At 42.2% G+C, this 21,539-nt stretch overlaps 1 protein-coding gene across 3 annotated transcripts in view; it reads right to left on the bottom strand.

Moving 5' to 3' along the window:
* The window catches only part of cacna2d2a (calcium channel, voltage-dependent, alpha 2/delta subunit 2a), a 147,741-nt gene that overhangs the window by 100,707 nt on the left and 25,495 nt on the right, over window positions 1-21,539 (bottom strand). For all 3 annotated transcript variants that reach the window (XM_035151978.2, XM_035151979.2, XM_035151980.2), the window contains exon 3: window positions 7,867-7,983. In XM_035151978.2, the coding sequence (XP_035007869.1) occupies window positions 7,867-7,983 (117 nt within the window). The remainder of the gene's footprint in view (window positions 1-7,866; window positions 7,984-21,539) is intronic.

Here is a 21,539-nt window from a genome sequence, read left to right as displayed (position 1 = left end):
CGAGGACCGATCCAGATGTGAGTGACAGCTCTCGCCCCTCAGCTTCACTGTGGTGGGATCGGAGGAGCCTCGCTTTGAGGGCTGGTGGCCCTTTAAAAGACTGAAGGCTAAATTTAGCTGTTATAAATTGGTTATTTGTGCCGGATGCCTGTTCAATTAAAGCCAGGCACTGAGGCGGCTGAGAACTCACTGGCTTGGTGACTCAAGTCATCAACCTCAACCCACAAGGAGGTGGTTACAGTCGCAGAGTTGCAACACTAACAATAATTAAACTGTTGATTTCCCGTTGTTGCTTTTTATCCACCATGAACATATAAGTGTATAAAGCGAGTTATCATTAAAATGGATAAATACACAGTTACACGTTTCATTTCTCAAACCATTAAATGGTTTAAAGTTACACACTTAACAGTTTTGTTTAAAGATTCATCTTTATTTTAATAAAACTGGAGCAAAGAGAAAAAGAGCAGCCTCACCTCAAGTTTAGTTATGATAGATTTTTGCCCGCCAGCACCTCGTCAACCCTGCATAGACTTTATAAAGATGGACGACCTGACAGCTCCATGAGAGTGAAGCCAAATCATCTTGATTGCCCCCTTGTGGCTGGCTGCAGAATAGGTCATAAGCCCCACCTCCTCAACTCAAAGTCCACATTAAGGATATTTTCCCAAGGATGGTTTCTGTCATTTTAGGTAGTTCTTATCACACTGATGTTTGCTGAAGTGCTCATTTGTTTGGTCAATTTGGTTTTAATTAGTAATTTCATGCTTTAAAAATGGGATGAAATGTCACGATTCACAGCTGAGACTGACTCACGATTGGTCGAGCACATTTATCAGCAGGACCTCGATACCAAAGCTCCATTATCAGATCGCTACAGCAGAGTCTGGCTCCATGTGACGGCAAAAAATGCAAGATGGGGAGTATCCAGGATATTTTAGTTTCATTTTGGTACAACTGGAGGACGTAGTGACACAGAGGGTTTTTTGACCACTCTCAGAAATGCAAACATATCAGTTTAGTGAAGGTGAGCTCAGTGTGAACAGGTCTTAAAGTTCACCAGTGAGCTCCAAATGTTCACACTTGTGCTCACGTTTGGCTCAGACTCCTTTCAGAGTGCGTGTCGGCTGTGCGTGTAGCGCGCAAGCCGGTGTCTCAGTGAATTATTAACAAACGTAACATGATGACCGATGACTTGGAGCGGCCCTTCCCTCCCAGTCCCTGACCCGGCTGTGTCGTCTTAGTTTCCACGGTCAGGGGGAGATGGAGGCCCACGCTGTATGATTGATTAATTCTGTCAAGTACACTTTTGCTGTCCCTGCACAGTGTCCTGTCCGAGCTCCCCTGCGATCCCGATCAGCGTGACGGCAAAGTCACAGAAAATCTCCGTCATTTCTGGAAGAGTCGAGCCCGCCCACTGTCCGCCATCGTCTTCGGTTCACTGTAAAGTCCCTCCGATCACACAGGCCCACGAGTCATGTGCAATTTGTAGTTTTTGATCGCTATGATAAAAAAACTATATCTCCTAAGGTTCATTCACTGTATCTGCAGAAAAATTCACTTTGTGACTCAATAAAATAATTTGACCCTTACTGTTTGATGAATAATGCCAACTGTTCTCTTTACAATATTTTCAAAATCTAAAAATGTAACCGATCTTTACTCATTGTCTGCTACCGCAAGGCTTCCTCAGTACACCAAGTTTTTTGGTAAGTCTGTGGTACTCTCTCTCTCATCAAGAGTCAGATTATTAGATCAATACAAGTCTCATATCTGTGCACTCAATCTGAAGCTACAACTAGCAGCTACAAACTGGTTGGCTTATCTTAGCATAACATTGGAAACTAGGGCTGTCACCTTTTGTGGAAAAGTTCATACTTGAACTGTAACGACAGGTTTGAATTCAAAATAACAGTCTGGAAGCACATCAGAGCATCTTAAGTAGTTTGCCTTAAGATCCAGCAGAGGGTGCACACTATCAGCTTGACCTATTGCATACCCTCTTGACCTGTTTACTGAGCAGAGAAGCTTCAGGTGTTCAACCTTGTCTGACTGAGTGCAGTGTATTTTAATATGTTTGAACAAAATGCATGTTATGTCCGAGAAGTTCAAATTGGACTTTTGGAAAAGGTGACAGCTCTATTGTAAACTCTGGGGTTGTATTCATTAGTTTTATATAAATGCGTGTTCCAAGGTCAAAGATACATTTTCTTACATAATTCGATTTTTTGTTTTGGTGTCATTCACCATGTCCCCCAAAATGGTGACTGGTTTTAAATGTCGGGACATAAATCATCAATCTGCTTGCTGTTGATCATAAAGCAACAGACAACAGAGGGTCAGTCAGATGAGGGGAATAGAATAAAAGGGTAATTTGAAGCTATAGAGAAAAATATATAAAAGGCATATTGCAAGTGATGAACTGGAGACAGACAGTATCAAGAATGGATGGTTATGGACACTTTTTTATTTCAACATCAGACAAGCTGCCTCAGGTGTGAACAGCCCATTTGAGACTACGCCGCACTTCAGCTTCACTTGTGCTCTAAAGTATTTGCTGCACATCCGCTTATGTGTTGCACATAAACCTTTAGAGTGAATCAGATCTATGGGTCAATCTAGTGAAGTGAGCCACAGATCTAAGCCACTGAAAGGCCTCAGCGCTGACGGGGCTTTGCCTTATATTGTGCCTGTTTGTCTGCTGCTGCAACCTCCAGACAAACTCCTGTGGCTTGTTAGGACACTTCCTTCCTCCCTGACCCTGCAACCATCTCAGTAACATCCCAGTGGAGTGCTGGGTGTGTATCCATCAAGCAGGGAGCAGCCCAGAGGCATCCATCCCTCAGCTTGTAAGTGGTATTGGAATAGTATTGAGATCTGTGTAATTGGATTAGACCCACCTTAGTCCCCCCTCTATTCCACCAGCCTCCTCTGTGAAATCGGAACTTAAGAGCATTGACAATGGTCGTTTTTGTTGTGCGGCGGCTGATGGGAATGTAACATGATCTCCGTCTGTAGCTCCTGGCCTCATCTTCCCTCCCCGAGGCTGGAAAAATCCCAGCAGCAGCCTGACTGACAGCTCCACTCTGCCTGCCTTTGACTGACAGCAGCACAGGATGCTTGTGGGGTCTCCGTTGGTTCGGAGGGGGGAGCCAAACTGATCTCAGGCCACTGTGGTGATCATATGGAGCCTTGTGAAGAGACGCACGGGAAAGGGATGAGGGCTCAGATCAGTCCGGGAGGTCCAACACACCTGTCTGGCTTTCTACACATGACAGGTTAGGTGGAGGGCTGTGTTCTCTGGCTGATCTCAGTTAAAAGGCCTGTCAGACACACACACACACACACACACACACACACACACACACACACACACACACACACACACACACACACACACACACACACACACACACACACACACACACACACACACACACACACACACACACACACACACACACACACACACACTCTCTCGTAGCTGCACTCAGGTGAGTTGCTCACCCGCCACTACAAAGAAACTCATACCGACAGCGCTGGTTCATGCAATGTGCAGTGCACAAACACAGACTGTGCTCAGCTGCACATTAATGCACTGAGAGTAGTGACACTAAAGTGAAAGAGATATTATCTTTGTTTGACAATTTAGAGAAAAAAAAAGTCAAGATGCTCAATTTAATTTGAATGTGCCGTCACAGGCTTCTGTGATCCACACTCATTCAACAGCAGCAGTGCAGATATTAGAGCTCGACTGATATTGTATTAATATTCTTAGGTTGTTTGTCATTGGTTTGTACTGGAGATTATAGGTTTTGCTCTGTGTGTTTTGTTTCTGTTCACCTGTCCCAGGCCAGGAGAGGACAAATCGAAATTAGCTGAGATAAGATTTTGCTTTATCATCAAAATGCTATTCCAAAATTTGTCTTGTGTCCCAACACCAGTACCGTTTCACATGAATAACGACAAAAAAAAATACATATAATCAAACAGCAAAGCAAATATGTATACAAACTTATTTCATCACACATTATCAGTGCCTGCCGTGAAATTGATATTACCACTCTTGTTAACATTTAGTGCTCAGTCCACACAGGGACACTGAGACCTACAGTTGGACAGATGAACAAATGATTAATCTGTTACTTTCCCCATTTCTAAATGAACCAAATCTTTCTCTACCTTATGTTCTAAAAAAAACAAGTTTTCATACCAGACATGCCAATAGAGCATCTGTGATGGGCCAGCTGATAAAATCATCGAATCATTATTATCAGTCAGGAAGTCTTATGTGACCGGCAGCTGCGTCAGCTAATCTGATGTCCACGTAATAAAGAAACACAACGACTCCATGCGTTTGCTTCAGTTCACAGAGCCACCGAAATGAGCAAAAGATTCAACCATGAAAGGACTTCTTTTTTTTTTCTCCGTGTCACATTTTTCGACCTGCTTCAGAAAACAAAGGGATTTATAGAAACTGTCCAGCGGCAACATGGAAGCCTGTCAGCCGACCGGGGGTTTGTGTTACATTTTAATTTTTGGCGACTGCGACTGTGGAATCAGATCATTGTTTGAGAAGATCGCTGCAGCCAGAGGGAAGCGAGGGAGAGCAGACAGGGACGTGGAGTGGAAGAGATTGAGACGAGTGAAGGGAAAGAATAAACAAAAAAATAAAGTCTGCTCATGTTGCTTCTATTTTTAGAGTGATAGGAACATCGAGTACATTGCACTTTAAATAATGTTTTTGTAGATATTAGATAACAATTTCATTACGCTGGATTATTTTGTGCAAAATGTGGAGATTTCATCTGAAAGGCAGGATATAAAAAGACCATTTTGTGCTCATTAAACTACCGTTTCCAACTGTTGCATTTCACAAACTGTATCTTGTCCGTGGCAGAAATAATTCCAGCTTCATTGCCACAGCAGGTTTAACAACTAAATGCTCACCTCCTGGATTTGGGCTTTTCTTTCCGTCCCGTTCCCTGACTGCACAAACACAGTATTTAAATGACTAAAATGTGTTAGTAATTAAGGAATTAAGGTTTAAGCAACTAAATCCAAAGCAATGAAAATGAATTACAACGAATCACCCGCAGCAGTATTTAAATAGGTTGCAGAAGAATAATTTCTTCCTGCACGCGCACACACTCCTGTGCATGTACACACACACACACACACAAACGTTCACCTCCTGTTTTTTAAACGTGTGGCAGGCAATATATGGGACTAAATAACCATTACAGGGGGTAGAAACAGCCTGGAATATAAAACGCTGTCAATACAGCGCCGAGCAGAGACCTTCTTATCTACAGACTGCATTAAGACATGGCTTTCACTTTTCTCCTCGTATGAATAATAAGTCCACATGAATATATTCGCATACTGTCTTGAATTTTTTGTTCCAGGGAAAACTGAAAATCCTAACCTGCTAAAAAGAAACGCATGAACTTGTAGCATACGTCTTGTTGAGGTTTGTACTCTATGATGACTAATGACTCCCTATTTGCTTGCGCTCTTCGTTTCCTTTTTGCAATTTCTTTTTTATTTGGCTCTCTTCCCCCTGCTTCCTATTTTTTTTTTCTCCTCAAACTCTTTCTCTACCTCCATCTACCCCCCCCACCGCCATCCTCTGCTCCCTCTCTACTTCCCTCCCGCTCTGTGCTCATTTTTAAATCTATGAATTTCTGAACATCATTTTCTTGATTTTTCCACGCCCCAGGGAGACATTCTCATTCCAGCCTCTCTCTTTTTTCACCTCATTTCCTCCCTCCTGAGTGAATCTCCCAGACAGGATGTGAGGTGACAGTGTGGCCTGTGGAGGTTAGGGTGGGGTGGTTTGGGTTTGTGTGTCTGTGTCTGTGTGTGTGTGTGTTGAAAGAGGTGGAAGTGGTACTGAAAAGAAAAACTGGGTTGGAGGATCAATGCTCTGCTCTTCCAAATCCAATCCTACACATGACCACGGGAGACGTACAGTAACACCTTCTCTTCCCTTTCAGGATCCAAGCCGGGGAATTAACCGTGCCTTTGAGAGACTTCTGCTTCCCCCTGGCATGAATGTGCCTCGTCCCACAAGGCCTCATGCTCTCGAAAGATATACACTCCTGCCCCTTTGTGAGGATTCAGCTGTGTTAAAACACCCTCCATGCTCTTGCCTTGAGTGACCAAATCTTAGCAGAGACAGAGAAAAGTGAAAGTGGACAGCGCCTCAAACAGGGCCGTTCTTAAACGAGGTGCCACATGGAGGAAATTCAAATTATACCCTACACGCACTCACAGACACAGACGAGAAACTCACACACATATGATCTGAAACCTCAGGTGTTCGTTAGAGCAAGAAAGAGGGTTGTGAATATATGTAGATTCTATCATCTCAGTGTATTGAGTGTGTAGCTCCTGCAGCATGATGAAGCTGATCAGACTGATTTAAAGGAATCAGTGTGTGTGTGTGTGTGTGTGTGTGTGTGTGTGTGTGTGTGTGTGTGTGTGTGTGTGTGTGTGTGTGTGTGTGTGTGTGTGTGTGTGTGTGCAGCGTGTGTATGTGTGGGTGGAGATGATGAGGATCACAGACTGATTAAAAGGACTTTCTCACAGCCATTGAGGAGGGGGAAAAAAAGGGAAGGACAAATTAAGGTTTAAATAGCAAAAGAATACAAATTATAATTAGGTAATTTGGGAATTGCAAACCCTCAACGTCCTGTAATTTTAAGTGTGAAGGTGACTTGAAAAGATATTTACGCTATAAGACGACTGCACAGCAGACAGCAACACTTGTATTGTATTCTAGTTTTTTTTCAGAATTAGCACAAACTAGTGCAGTGCACGTTCTATTCTAGCCTGTTTGTTGGTTTGTGGTGATGCTGGTTGCAGCTTTTCACTCTGACACTGTAAAAGACCGACTGCAGGACTCAGTCCACAGAACCACGAAGCTGCGTCACCGCTGCTGCACAAAGAGCTGTTCACCTGTTCACCTGCAGAACCGTGGAGAACCGTGGAGAACCAGTTATCGTGAATGTGCTTTGATGATTCCCAGCCACAGTGCTCTGTCTACACGTTCCCTTATTTCCCTCCCTGTCACTACTCTCATCTCTGAGTCCCCTCCCCTCTTCCTCTTCCTCTCTCGGAGGTTCCTCACTGTGAGAGCAAAACTATTTTTTGGAATAATCACAGAACTGTCTGAACATAACAGCGGGAATAATTATATTGAAGAATGCAGGACGCTGCAGTGATAACCTCTGAAATAACTGACTACATTGCAGACTACACAATGTATGCAGGCAACACTGAACAGGAAAACAAGAAACTCAAAAGTGCTCAGCAGAAAAAAAGTACTGCAACAATACAGAGGAAATACACTGTTTTCAAGAAATTGAAGGAATAAAGTCAATATCCTTCAATCACTCAACTGTTAGTCAACATGACGGAAGTTCAATCATCCTTTGCCACTGCACTTTACTCAGGTGTTTCTCTACCAATATTATTCTGTCCGTAGTGAAAGGTGTATATAATGTACTTATTCTCTGTATTTTAATTTAAGTATTGGGATCTATCACTTTCTATTGCCTTTTTTATTCTAATACTTTCACATTTTCTCTTGTCTTTCAGATATATGCTAACAAACACAGAAGAGGATGATTACAAAGTGAAAAATTATATTTGATTTCTAATTCAGCGTGTACACACAATGAGGCATGTTCGATTTATATATATATAAATAAAGGTCACTGAATGTATTTGTATCAACAGAAACTTGGCTTTCCAAGAAATTCAAAGGATGCAGTATGTTTGTTACCTGTGCACGACTAGAGTACAGAGTGTGTGTGTACACATGCAGGTGTTACAACGTGTGGAGAATCAGCCTCTTACCTCCAGGGCTTTCCTCTTACTGTTGAGCAGCTTGGAGATGTCCCGGGCCACTCGCTCCACCAAGTCCTTGGGGTTATTTCTCTTGATTTCGAACTGGCTCTTCTTCTCATTGTAAATCTGCAGATGGAGAACAAAAGGGAATCAAAGGTCAGGCGGCCGGAGCCATTGTTTCAATTGACAGGCTCACACAGGAGTGGGTTTGCTTATTCCAGAGGTAGCACAAGCAATGAGATGGTAAACATTTACTGCAAAGCGGGCGGTACACAGCCTGGTGTTATACCCATAAGCGTCAGCCCTGTAGCAGAATTAAACACAGAACAGAGGCTTAATGGCAAAGCACTTAGCGAGCTAGATGCAGTCTGGCAGTCAGGATCAAATTAAATGAACACAAACGCACTCCAGCAGATCCTCACTGCTGGGTGAACACCTTCCATCTCCACAATGTTAACTCTTTTAAAGCTACGGCAAGCAGCCTTATTTACAGCCTGGTGACAACATGTTGGTGAATTGATCCACTGGTTTAATGGAGAATATCCTAAACACGACAAGCCCAAGAATTTTTAGCAGCCTATAGAGAAATTGCCCCATATTGAAGTGAAAGTAGGAATTATTTACAATCAGAAACTGCAACTAACCAAGAACTATTACAGCTTCACACAGATTAGAACCAGTTAAGACCAGACTGTTTATAAAGATGAACAACATGACGCATCTTGATCGCCCCCTGGTGGCTGTAGTATTGGTCATAAACCCTGCCTCCCCCATTTAGTGGACGGGTCTTTACTTTTCCAAGTGATCCAGCAGAGGGCGCTCACTGTCGCAAACAAAAAGGTCAAAAAACACGTTGAATACATTTTTCTCAAAGATGATTTCTGTCATTTTAGGTAGTTCTTATCACAATTATGTTTGTGCAAGTGTTCATTTTGGTTTTAATTAGTTTTTGGATGCTATAAAAATGGGGATAAACATCACGATTGGAGCGAATGTATAGACGCGACCTCGGTGCTGTGGCTGCATCCCCCCCGATCCGACACTGGCTCCAAATCTTATTTTCAGCACAAGATGGCAGTGTGGATACAACCAGGATATTTTGGCTTCATTTATGGACAGTGGGAGGAAGTGGAGACAAGTCATCCATCTTTATATCCTGTCACCGGTTAAGACCCATAAAGCGCACACTCAAAATTTGCAAACCTTTTAAAAGAAGTCATAGAAATGGGTTTTGGGTGCCAGGAGGAACTGAGATGTCTGGGGAGGAGGGGCCTCCAGAGGTAGAATGACAGATGCTTGGACCACTGACAGAGGAAGGTACTTGGGAGATTAGTCTGCTACCCCTGGAAGAGTTGTGGCTGACTCAGCGGCCGCGGCTCTCTGTAGGATCTGTAGTCTACAACGGAGCAACGCCTGAGGGATTAACACTTATCCTGCTGCCCTAAGACACAGAAAGACCCACTTTCACACCGTAAAACCCATTTTGTATAGTTCTCTCTGAGGAAAACCAGGAAAAGCCTGTTGTCGTTGAATATTTCAAAGCAATTAGTGTCGTATTCAGTCTGAAATGCTGCATTCACTTATGTTGTGTGGTTGGTTTAATCGGCCTTATACATTGATTAACTAAAATTTGACCTCTTCAATCAAACAACCATCATTTACTCAAGTGATTAGACATTTGATACTGAACGCTTGATATGAGGATAAACTGCAGTGGTTTTTACAGATAGAAACTGCATTTAAAAATAAGTAGAAATCAAGAATATCAGACTTTAGTTCAAATCTACAGCTCGAAGGTTCATCTCCACAGCAGCCTGAAGAGAAGGTGTCATACATGTTTCAGATGTATGTATTCATTAAATATGATTGATCTTCAGACTGGTGGGAGGACGTTTTGGAGACATGTCGTAATATATATATATATATATATATATATATATACTTTTTTTAAAAGTCATTTTGAAAATTAATTAGAAAACCTTGATGTCTCTTCTAAAACACTTTGGCAGAACACAGACTTTAATTCAGTTTTGAAGTGTTTCTGAGGTCAAAGTAAGACTTTTAAAGAAGTTGATTTCAGCCTTAACAGCAGTCTGTTCCAACGCAGAGGAAATAATTGACCAGACAAGAGACAACTGACATCACAATTCAAGACCATGGCTACAATTCATGTTTTTTCTTTTTCTGCCAAGTATTATACAACCTGAAGCTTTTCATTAGTTTACAATAGTAGACTGGAGCTTCAGGAATATACTGCTCTTAAAACAAATGACAAAATCTGTAAAACAATACTCTCTTAACATATGTGTCATTAAACGGCTATTAAACCTGTGGACACGCTACACTTTTTACTCCTTTGATGTTATCCATCTCTTTCATTCACTGAGCGAGACTGTGCACTTTGACAACAACGTATCTGCAAATCAAACATGGAAGCTTTCAGTAAAACTGGAAAAATAAACAATATGAGGGACAAAAAAATAACTGAAGTATAAATAAATAAATGTGGAATTAGAAAATGAAAAACTACTGGATCCGATGATCACAATGCTACAAATAATCTGGCTTTACTGAGTTAATCTTTCATACATTAAGAAATGAACACAGAAATACAGAAATAAATAAATAAATGTAGGGATACAAAAATAGCCCTTTTCAGCTAGATTGTTTTCATTTATTTGTTTGGTTGTTTATTCGTTTTTTTCATATTCATGTCAATTTTGTCCTTCATCGGTTGAGGCCTATAAATATGGCACAAAGAACTGGAAGGTGAGTCTTTACAACACTGCAGTTTGCCAGTCTCTTGCAGAACCCTGCATTCTCAGTTGGTTCTGTTCAGAGTGAGAGAAACACTGTCTGCATGTATCATGTGATCTGGTTATGCATTAATTAAACAAAGCAATTGTGGCCTTAGGTTTCAGAGTCTGTCTATGGTATTTGATATTCAATTGTTGATCCACCCCCACACACACACACACACACACGCGCGCGCACACACACACAAACACGCGACAGCTCACGTATCAGTTCGATCAAACATGACTGAAATCAGCACAGTCCGAGGTCTCCTGACTGAATAATTCCTTTAAAATTGTCAAAGTAATGATCTCCTTCTCTGTTATGAAATATCACGTCTGTGGGATTGATGTGTTGATGTGCAGCAATTAGGAAAGGAAAACACTGGGGTCCATACGATCCATCTCTGTCAAGCCGAAAGCTGGGCAGGCAGCCAGAGGCAGTTTCCTTCCACTGGCCCAGCGAGCAGGCAAACCTGGCCCCAGACGCTCCCCCCGCGCCAGCCGAGCACTCTGGTGAGATTGCCTGGTGTCTTATTTTGGCCGCCCTCTGAGGGAATCAAGGATCCTGCTTAGTTTCAAACAACACTTCTACTTCTCAAAGTGAAACCTGAAGGTGAAATCTGCAGACTCCATAATAATGCGTCAGAAAAAAAAATTGTATCTGTAAATGTTTTTAGACGAGTGAAACAGGTGGTTCAAATCTTTTAGTTTCATTTTTTTTTGCTTGGGCTCCTCATCCCTAAAAAGTCATTAGTCTGCGATTTAACAGTCTCTGCACACACACACACACACACAAACATACACACACACACACACACACAGACAGACAGACAGACAGACAGACAGACAGACAGACAGACAGACAGACAGACAGACAGACAGACACACACACAGTATATCCGTCATTATCCTTCAGTTCTAAGTGAGGCGGTCCTCAGAAAAATAATCACGTGAACGTTTGCACAAATGAGCGTTGCTGCACATGTTCACATACACATCACCGCAGTGACACACACACACACACACGCACACCATTCCAGAGGGCTTTTTGTCAAGGTGGAAGAAGCCATTAATGGAATCTTATTAAACCATAAAACAAGAGCAAAGTTTTCTCCGCTCCATTGACAGACTATAAACCCCTGACTCTTATAAGCGATGCATTTTCAAGTCGATTTAAAAACCATGTCAAATTTGTTTTTAAATCAATATTCATTTCCTTAATGTGTGGTAGTGCTCTCTGCCTCTGCCTCCCTCTCTGGAAGATTCATGACCGTCTCAGGGACATTACAGACAGAGCCTCGTCTGCTCCGAGCTTAGAAACAAAAGATAGAAGTGAGAGAGCAATATGTAGGGATTCCTAAAAATGTTTTGTTTTAATACACAGTATACAGTACACAGTCCTTTTTGTGAATCCCATTTTTTAAAAATATCTTCTGGATGAAGAAACTTGACTTGTCCTTAGTATTTAGGGATTGAAACGTCAGCAGTGTACTGGGTATTTGTGCAGCATCTAATACCACAATCATCAAACAGCCTCAATGGAAAATGTACTGCCTAATTACCTCCTCAAAACATAACGCCAGCAAACCATTAACAAACTAAGTCAACCAGTGTCTCTGTGGTCCACAACTTGCAGCACACACACAATTAATAAATGGCCAACAGCCCCCATTTCAAAAACACAGACCGAAGGATTATCAAACTGGGTTTGAACAACATCAATAGTGGGTCCAGGTAAAAAATACAGGTTACAGTTGGGGCTGTTACTTTATCCAAAAGTCAAGTTCCAACGAATTTGAAACAACACTGCCTGTGTTTTGAATATATTAGAATATGCTTTGCTATAGCTGGAGTCGTCCAACATATAATTACTGACTTAATTTACTGATATTCTGAAATCACATTTAAATTCACTAGATTGAGATTTATATTTGGATCTGCACTCAATTACACACACTCGTAGATATCGGTTCCCTAAACCAAAAACAAAATAGACAGGGGTGAAAACGTCAGGAGGTAATCAAACAGATCTCTATGGTTTGAATAGGAATTTTCACCCCAACGTCATCTGTCTCACTGGGGCCCATAGAATAATCCAGTGGCAGCACAGTGGGGCAGTGGTTAGGTTCTAGGTTCGAACCAGCACCTTTCTGTGTGCAGTTTGCTATTTGCCCAGTGTTTGTGCCCACCTCTAACCCAATGTCATCTGGGATTGACTCCAGCCCCCATGTGACCCTCAAAGCATACGTGATATAGATAATGGATGGATGAGTAAAGAAATCCAGATATCCACATACACAGTTTGTTCCCTTCTCCAGTGATCTGTGCCTGTCTATTATGTATCATGGGCTGTGACATAATAAAAAGCACTAGCATCAGTTTTTGTGTGCGATCAACTATGGGTGTTTTCCTCAGGAAATCCATTTCCCGTTCTATCACTCCTTGTGGACTAATAAAAACACAAAAGGGAGACAAATAAAGATAGATAGGGGTGTATGGCGCTCATCTTTCTGACAGGTCAGCCATTACATCCTCCTGTAACGGGGCAGATGAGGTCCCTGTCCTATCTGAGAGAAGATTGAGGGGCGCTGTCAACCGGACGGAGCTCGGGCCCAGAAAGAAGCAGCCGGCCAACGAGCATTAGGCTGCAGGAGCAATTGACGCAGACGGACGGCACATGGTAATGTTTGCCACGACAGGCTGGAGGGGCTTTAAAATCCCTTTTAGCTACAGGCTGGAGAGGAGTGACCATCATCACTGAAGGCCCTCATGCACATTAGCCCACCCAGAAATTATATTTGAGGGTTTTTGAGCTTGACTCACTCACAGGTAATGGCAAAGCAGAAGGAGAAGCAGCAGACTGATAACCATATGCAATGTTTGAGCTGAGGCGAGCTTCTTGAAGGTACAAATACCAGAAACATAGAGAAACATGCTAATAGTTTTCATCAACAGCAATATAACGAAAGTTCAATATATCGATAAATGTTTTATGCATTGTACAACCACAGTGAGGAGGTAGAACACTTAATTGGTTTTGATGTTCCACTCCAGGTCGAGAAAGTGAAGCCAATGCAAAAGTAGTTGAAACATGCATTCTCTCAAATGACCAGCAGAGGACGACTGTTGCAAAAAGAAGTCACTTTCTAAGTCTATAAAATAAGTCTTTAAATTTAGAAGAAATATTAATGTGACATGATAATATTAAAACTAAAATTTAAATCCTTTTATTTGTATAAGAGCACATTCAGTACTATTGCATTTGTACTGTATCTACTCAGTTGTGTTTTTACAGTACAGCAGACCTGTTATCCGACCGTCTTTAAATATCAGTGGAGATAAAAATGTAGTTTTGATTTAACTTTGTTTTATCGATTCGCTTAAATTGATTTGCTTCAATGTACACAAAAATCCCATAAGAGTAATACATAGTCGATGGTGCAAGAGGTACTCAGACCGTTTGCCCCAGTAAGCTAAATGATCTATAAAGTCTCAGTGCATTGATTGGCGTTCTTTTCCCACTAAGAGACTATGGGTGTGTTTTAGTGCCATTAACTGTACAGAAATGTCAGCTCTGAGCAGCATTTTAGAAAAAAAACTGTGCATTCAAAATAGAAAGAACAAATAAAATGGATGTGTCTGTTCCGTGACGCCCATCATTTCTGTAAAGAGGAATGATAATTCATGGGAAATGCTGTGGAGCAAATAACAGTGTTAATCAGTCATGCTGTTGGCTGGAAGTCGTGACGCCTGGCCAGCGCTGTGTGTCGGGCTGTCATTCTCACAGGAAAAGAGGAGAGGTGGCTCCGCAGAGCGCCACCGACAGCCAATCCAACCTTCTGCTGCTCGCGCTCACACAGGATCCGGCAGAAGTAACTTTGCCAATTGCCACCAATATGCTTTCTCTGGCAGGCGGCACACTCAAGTACACACTGAGAATCACACACACACACACACACACACACACACACACACACAGACACAGACACACAGAGTGAGACATGCAAATGTACATGTGCGCTAAACTCACATTCACACCCTCTGTGCAGCTCACACACACGTCACATTCCCATCATTAGCCATGATGACTGCTTGCAATGTGCCAAGCTCTGAGTGTCTCTGTAAACACGCAGATGGAAAGACAGAGGGTGGCAAGACTCCAGAAAATGACTGTTAAAAAGTGGTATGCTGATTCAGCCGACGCTCATCAGAGAGGTCTCTGTTCCGCATGTCGACCCCGATGCTCCTCAGCTTCACTTCCATTGTAAAGAAAACGCAGCAGAACATTTCAATACCGACTGGTGTTTTGCGCCACCTTGGACTTTTCACGATGTTCCTCCTGTCATCAACACAGCCAAAACCATAAATGATAACAAAGGAAAAAGATTTCTTTCTGCCCCCAACACTTATTTGTCGACCTTTTTTTCACTGTGTTCGCTGGTAAGCGCTGATGTTCTTCGGTGGTGTTGATGTTATTGTCCCTCCGTCTGTGTCTAAAAGAGAGGACTGCTTATCTCTCTGTGAAGTCAGCCGCAATAGGCCGCGTCTGGCTGCAGCGGCGGCGAGTTTGACAGAGACAGATGCCACATCATTAAGGAATATTAGTGGGCTCCGCCGAGCAGACCCAGCTTCCACGGGCCCCGGGAAGAGTTCAATAAGAGAGAACACATAGGGAGCTGCAGCCCCTCGGAGGAGCTCGATAAGACACAACACACCAGAAGCCTCTCATAGTTCAATAGGACTGGAAGCCTCCAGAGGAGTCCAGAAAAAAAAGCAGAAACACTGATTGCTGTGAAGTTGGTGTCTCGGGGAGGTTTATTCTCAATGAGACGAAAGAGGAAAAGAGACAGATCAGTGCGTAAGCAATGGACAACATGTTTACAGCTCATCTACCACCTGCTTTGACGGCTGCCAGGACTCGGTCCCGCATCACACCAGCTGAACAAAAGTGAGTAACTTCACAAACAGCCCTATATGAGACGAAAACAGCCCGTCTCCAATCAACCATATTTCCAGTAGTTAGTAATCTAAAGTAAATTACTCTCACGACCAAGGACCCCGTCATTACCAAATCTGACTATGTTACTTTAAAAGCCAAAAATCTTGACCTCTGTGTAAAACAACACTGTTCCTGTATGATATCAGAGTTTAAGGTGATAGCAGCAGCTCTGTCCTTTCTTCATAATGCATTTGACACTCCAGCAGAGACCGCCCAGGACAGTGCTGTGTTTGCCACACAACACAATGGTTGGCCCTCAACCTAAAACCTTTTCTCATCTATTGTTAAAAGTTCAAATATAATGTCGGAAAATTCCCTCATACACCAGGCGAGCTGGTGGGGGCCCCACATACGGAGACTTGATTCTTTCTGCAGCGGCCACAGGTTCGGGTCATATCCGGCCCTTTGCTTTGTGTCTTCCCCACACCTGCATCAATAAAAACAAAATGCCCCCAAGATATATATATATTTAAAACAGGATGTAAGCTAAAAAAGTCTGTGTGTGGTCTGCTCTTACATTTATCCGTTACAATACAAAGACTAATTACATCTACACTGAAATGCAAGAACAATGACATTTATTTTTCCATCCATTATCGACACTGCTTATTGTTTTTTAAAGGGTCGCTGGGGGCCTGGAACCAATCCCAGCTGACATTGAGCGAGACCACCATGGACAGCTCACCGGCCAATCACAGGGCCAACACAGAGAGGCAAACCACCATTCACACCTTCAGTCAATTTAGAGTCTCCAATCACTGCATGTCTTTGGACTGTGGAAGGAAACCGGAGTACCCAAAGAAAACAATGTTACATGTGGAGAACATGCAAATTGCACACAGAAAGCCCCCTGGCCAGACCGGGATTTGAACCAAAAGCCTTATTGCTGTGACAGGTGTAACCACTGCACCACCGTGTCTTTCTTTTTATTGTCTTCTTAATGGATCAACAAGTGAGGATGTTGATTTTCTGCACTGCAGAAGAAGCTTTTGCCTCATTATTTCAGCACAATGTCAGATACGTGCATATTTGAGACCCAGTTTGACAAGATTATTGTTTCAAAAACAAGTCAGCTGCAAATATTAGTCTGTCAGATTTGGCAACCACACCACTAATTGGGCCAAAATTCACCAGCATCTGTTGTCATTTCATCCTTTAAAATCAATGTTTGCCAGAAATGAAAAGCCTGCTTTGGTTTACTACTGTCTGGAGTCAAGGACTCGTTGTCTAATTGTTTCCAACATTATGACACTTTCTTACAGATAAATCTGCCTCCACTGTCAGGGTTAATTGAGCAGATTATGAGAAGGAACAGAATAGAGAGTTTGATAAGAGACAATGGCTGTTTCCCAAAAGTGAAGTCAAAGCATCTCCATTGCCACAAATTAGGAACATCCTGTTAAATGTGAAATTAAAGCCCAGATGTCCAAGGTCCATCAGGTTATTGGTGATAAAAGATGTGGACATTCTTATTTCTAAAATCACAAACCTCTGTACTGTTACAGCGCAAACAGACACGATTCCAGCACAGTGTCAGAGCAACGCAGAGTAATTCAGAGCAGGCTGCATCCATGCACTTAGCCAAAGAAACAAAGGCTGGGCTCCATATTTACATGCACCCCTCAGGGAGAGTTTGAGATTAGAGAGAGAAATAAGCAGAAAGATGTCATGGAGGAGAGGAGGGGTGGATTAACTCCTGTAACATTATCAGAGGGACTGTCAACTGGTGATACGAACAGGTCTAAACAAAGGAAACCATTATTTACACAACCACAGCCACACACATGAACAAACAACGCACACTTTGCATATTACATCCAGCTTTGTTTAATCTCCACGCGGGAAATTGCATATTCACCTGCAGCTACTGTGTAAATGTGTGAATGTCTTCGATCAGTGTTTTTAAACTTGTCTTCACTGCATCATTGCATCTCATCAACATCCTGAGTGATCCAATCATCGTCTTCATTTACAGAACTTCCCTTTTTGTGTTTCAAGTAATTGAGGCCGCTCTAGAGCAGGGGTGGATCCACAGGGAGGGCAAAGAGGGCACTGGCCCCCGCTGAAATCTGATTGGCCTCTGAATGGCCCCCAGGTCCTGTCATTAATCTAAAATAAACAAGTAGTCCATTTCTAACAATACTTTTGTTAAGAATTTTTATTTTCTTTGCTTTTTTGAAGTTTACAATGTGCATAGACAAGGAACAATTTTCTAAATATATTTAATGAGTGGTTTTGCAACAACTTAGCGTTAACAGTAAACAGGGAATGACTTGAATAAGCACATGGATGTTGGACATATATTAGGCCCCTCTGTGTAAATTGTGGCAGCTTTATGGCTCCTGGAATCAGCTTTATGGCTCTATGGATCTGGAAAAATCCTGGATCCGCCACTGCTCTGAAGTGGTTTTAAATATTTAAGATTCATTGATTCAGTAGCACAACTGCTTCCTCATTGTAGTCCACCTTAACTAATCCACAGACTATTAACACCATTATTAAAACTGACCTTTAACACAGTGTTTTACATTGATCAAGCAAATAAAAAAATAAAAAGCACCTATTCTCCAAACAGATACAGCGTGTCAGTATGACACTGTGCGAGAGGGATATTCATGTTGCCAAGCCACAGACGGCGCATACCGAGAGGCAAAAAAAGCCCAGCTGGACAGATGGAGTCCACAGCGATATTTTTAATTGCCCGGTTTTGTATCTATTCATTAATTAGCCCTGTCAGCAGAACCAAAGGGTCAGGCAGAAGTGGTGCGTGATGGCCGCGTTCAGCTGGACTTGCTCGGTTCAAACCAGCCGAAACTACCAGATGAAAGGATTCATACTAAGTGACTTGTTGGAGTGGAGGAGTGGAGAAGGACGGAGGAGAAATGTGGGGCAGCCCCCCCCCGCCTCTCCTCCTTTCCATCCGCAGTCAGGGTATTTGTCTTTTAGACAGAGATAAACTGCAGCCCTTTTATTAACTTGCTGATGGTAGGGAATTGTTTTTTTCCCTCCATCCGCAAAGGTTTTCTCAAATAGACAACCGCAGAAAACATCCTCCCTATATTTCTTCCCTTCTCTATTTCTCTTATTTTGTTGACTTCGTCCAGCCCCTCCTCATCCCCAGCTCCTATTCAATGCTTCGTATAGCTCTGAAACTACCTGCATATTGTTAGAGTTACGTCTAAGAGCTTCATTTTTTCCCAGATCCTTCCAGAGCAGGATCCAGAACCTCCCTGGGACATATTTTGTTGGACCCCTCCATTGTCTACATTAAAATCTGTAAACAAATTTTGAATAATATTTAAAATGGCCACTTACAGATTCATTATTTTAATTGGGGGGGGGGGGGGTCTATGATATTGAATACACACATTATTTGTCTCACACTGTACATAGAGCACCTCTTCTCACCCTCTCTCTTGGCTCGCCTCCCAAAAAGCTCCTCTAATCAACCACTCTTCTTTGATCGGTCAACCACTTAGTGTCGGAAATGTCACGCCCCTTACCCGGAGGCTCTCTGATCAGCTGTAAAGACCATTGTAGTCACAGTAAAAATGGCAACGTACCAATTCAATTCAAACTGGAAGGAGCCTGGTAAGTGACATGGTACTCCGTGATGTGGACACTTAAATGAAAAAAAAAAAAATCAGGAATGCAAACAAGATGTTTGAGGTACTGCAGGAACAATGTTTCCTCTGGGATAGAAGGACTCGCTTTTACCCCAAACTTTTAAAACGCACAAAAAAACTAAACGGCAGACTAGAAGATTTTTACCAAAGGAAAATACCTGACAAGGAAAATCTGTTCTGTCACACTTTTATTTTCCACTGAAGTTACTTGTAAATTGTTTGATTTACGGGTAATCACTCAGGTCCAAATAGCAAAAACAACTAAATTATTGGCCGAGATATATGTGACTATTTCTTAGCTGTTGTTTCAGAACAGACAGAAAGAACAATACATTTAGTTCAGTTCCTAAGTCGCTTTTTATGGTTTTATGTAAAATGTATATTTTGGCCCTTATTCCATTTCCAACATAGCAGTAATCCACATGCAAAACGCCATAAACAGCAGTTTCTACGACGTCCCCCTGCTAGTTTTCAGTGATTATAAATAAATACTGTTATTTGTGATGGCAGGTTTCCTTTGTATTGTGTCCTCCAGCCACTGTGGTAGTTTTGTATTTTTCTGTCCATACAGCAGTTTCTGTATCAAACATACAATCATCTAAAATTTCATCTCCCATCACATGAACTCAGAACACAGAGAAGACTGTGCTTTACTCCAGTGTAAAGTGACTCCAGTGTGTGATGTCATCATGCTGTGTTGTGTCAGTGCCGCCATGCCAGCTCTGGCCTTTACACAGACATTGATCCAGTTCGGTGACTATACCTCCGCAGGATGGGGGAAACAATATTGAACCGCAGTTCCATGCTAGTACCTGTTATACGGAATTAAGGTGCAGGCTGTGTGAAAAAGGGCTGCGTGTGTATGTGTGTGGGCACATACATCGTTTTATAGGGGGCCCATTTATTTCTGTATCTAAAAGACTTCTAAAGTGCACTCTGTATAAATCTATCATCCATTCGGCAGGTTAATTAGATGATTGATAGGCTCCCGTCCAACTTAATTCTCATTGGTCTCACACTCTCTGGTGTTAAATTGAAAAGGACAAAAGCGCAACATTAACACCCTTCCAGGATTGATCCTTCAACAGGGGGCTGACTTACAGGATGTTGCATCAAATATGTGACAAAGACTTCAAATGTGAACATACAAAAATTGGTATTTCAATATGTTTGGTCTGATGTTATTTAATATGCTGCCAATACAAGGTTGTTGTGTTTATCTACAATTCATTTAAGCTAATGAGGGCAGGTAGAGTGAACTCAGAGTTTAGTGTATCCAGAGATAACGTGCAGATTTCCCCCCCAGGACCACATGCAGCGACTCAGTAGTTGTGATTTCAGGCGACCAAGATTTTCTTTGACTACATTGCTACACATTATGTTTTGATGCGTGTGGGAATTTGTGTTTGCATGGTTGTGTTGTTCAGTGTGTGTGTTTGAGTGGGCCGTAGAGGTCCTCCTGCTGAGGAGACAGCGCCCCGGGGGGTTTCTCTCTCTGTGGCGTCTTCTCCACTTCCTCCTCATTTGACTAATTACTGCGCCACTTCCACGCCACTGATGACGCCTGGCACCTGTCCATCAGTCTAACTGTGAGCTTGGCTTGTTTCTACCGATTGATACAAATGACTTGCTAAACACCGTCTCATCCAGAGCTCTCGACACATTCAAATTCAATACAATTTTAAAGACTGCGGCGCCTCATTCGCTCCACTGAGAAGGTGATCAGCTGCAACCTGCCCTCTCTCCAGGACCTGTGCGTCTCCAGGACTCTGAGGTGTGCAAGTAAGATTGTGGCCGACACCTTCCACCCTGGACATGGACTAGTTTAAGCCACATCAATAAGGCCTGGCACCCTTTAACTGAACTGTACTGATGACACTTGACACTTTACAAATAACAATAACTTTACATTTTGAACAATCCCGCCCGCTTATAGTATTTTTTTATTTTGCCTATAGTATTTTTTATAATTCTTAATTTTTATTTTTTACATTACATTTTTGTTTCCTATTTTATATTTTCTATATTTATAATTGCACAAACACACCACTGCAAATTCATTGTGTGTGTAAACCTGCTTGGCAATAAAAACCTGATTCTGATATTATATCAAACCTACACTGTCTGTTTTTGTACTGTACAAATCATCTAATATTAAGGCTAATGTTTTCCATTCATTATATTTTGAGAATAATCAATGTCTAATTGCATTATTTTTGGTTTGCAGTTCCCTGCTCATGCTCATGTTGGTCCTGGGTC

The sequence above is a fragment of the Hippoglossus stenolepis genome, chromosome 3, assembly GCF_022539355.2.
Source record: "Hippoglossus stenolepis isolate QCI-W04-F060 chromosome 3, HSTE1.2, whole genome shotgun sequence".
NCBI lineage: Eukaryota > Metazoa > Chordata > Actinopteri > Pleuronectiformes > Pleuronectidae > Hippoglossus > Hippoglossus stenolepis.
The sequence above is the reverse complement of the archived record's forward strand: the minus strand, read 5'-3'. Positions and strand labels throughout refer to the sequence as shown.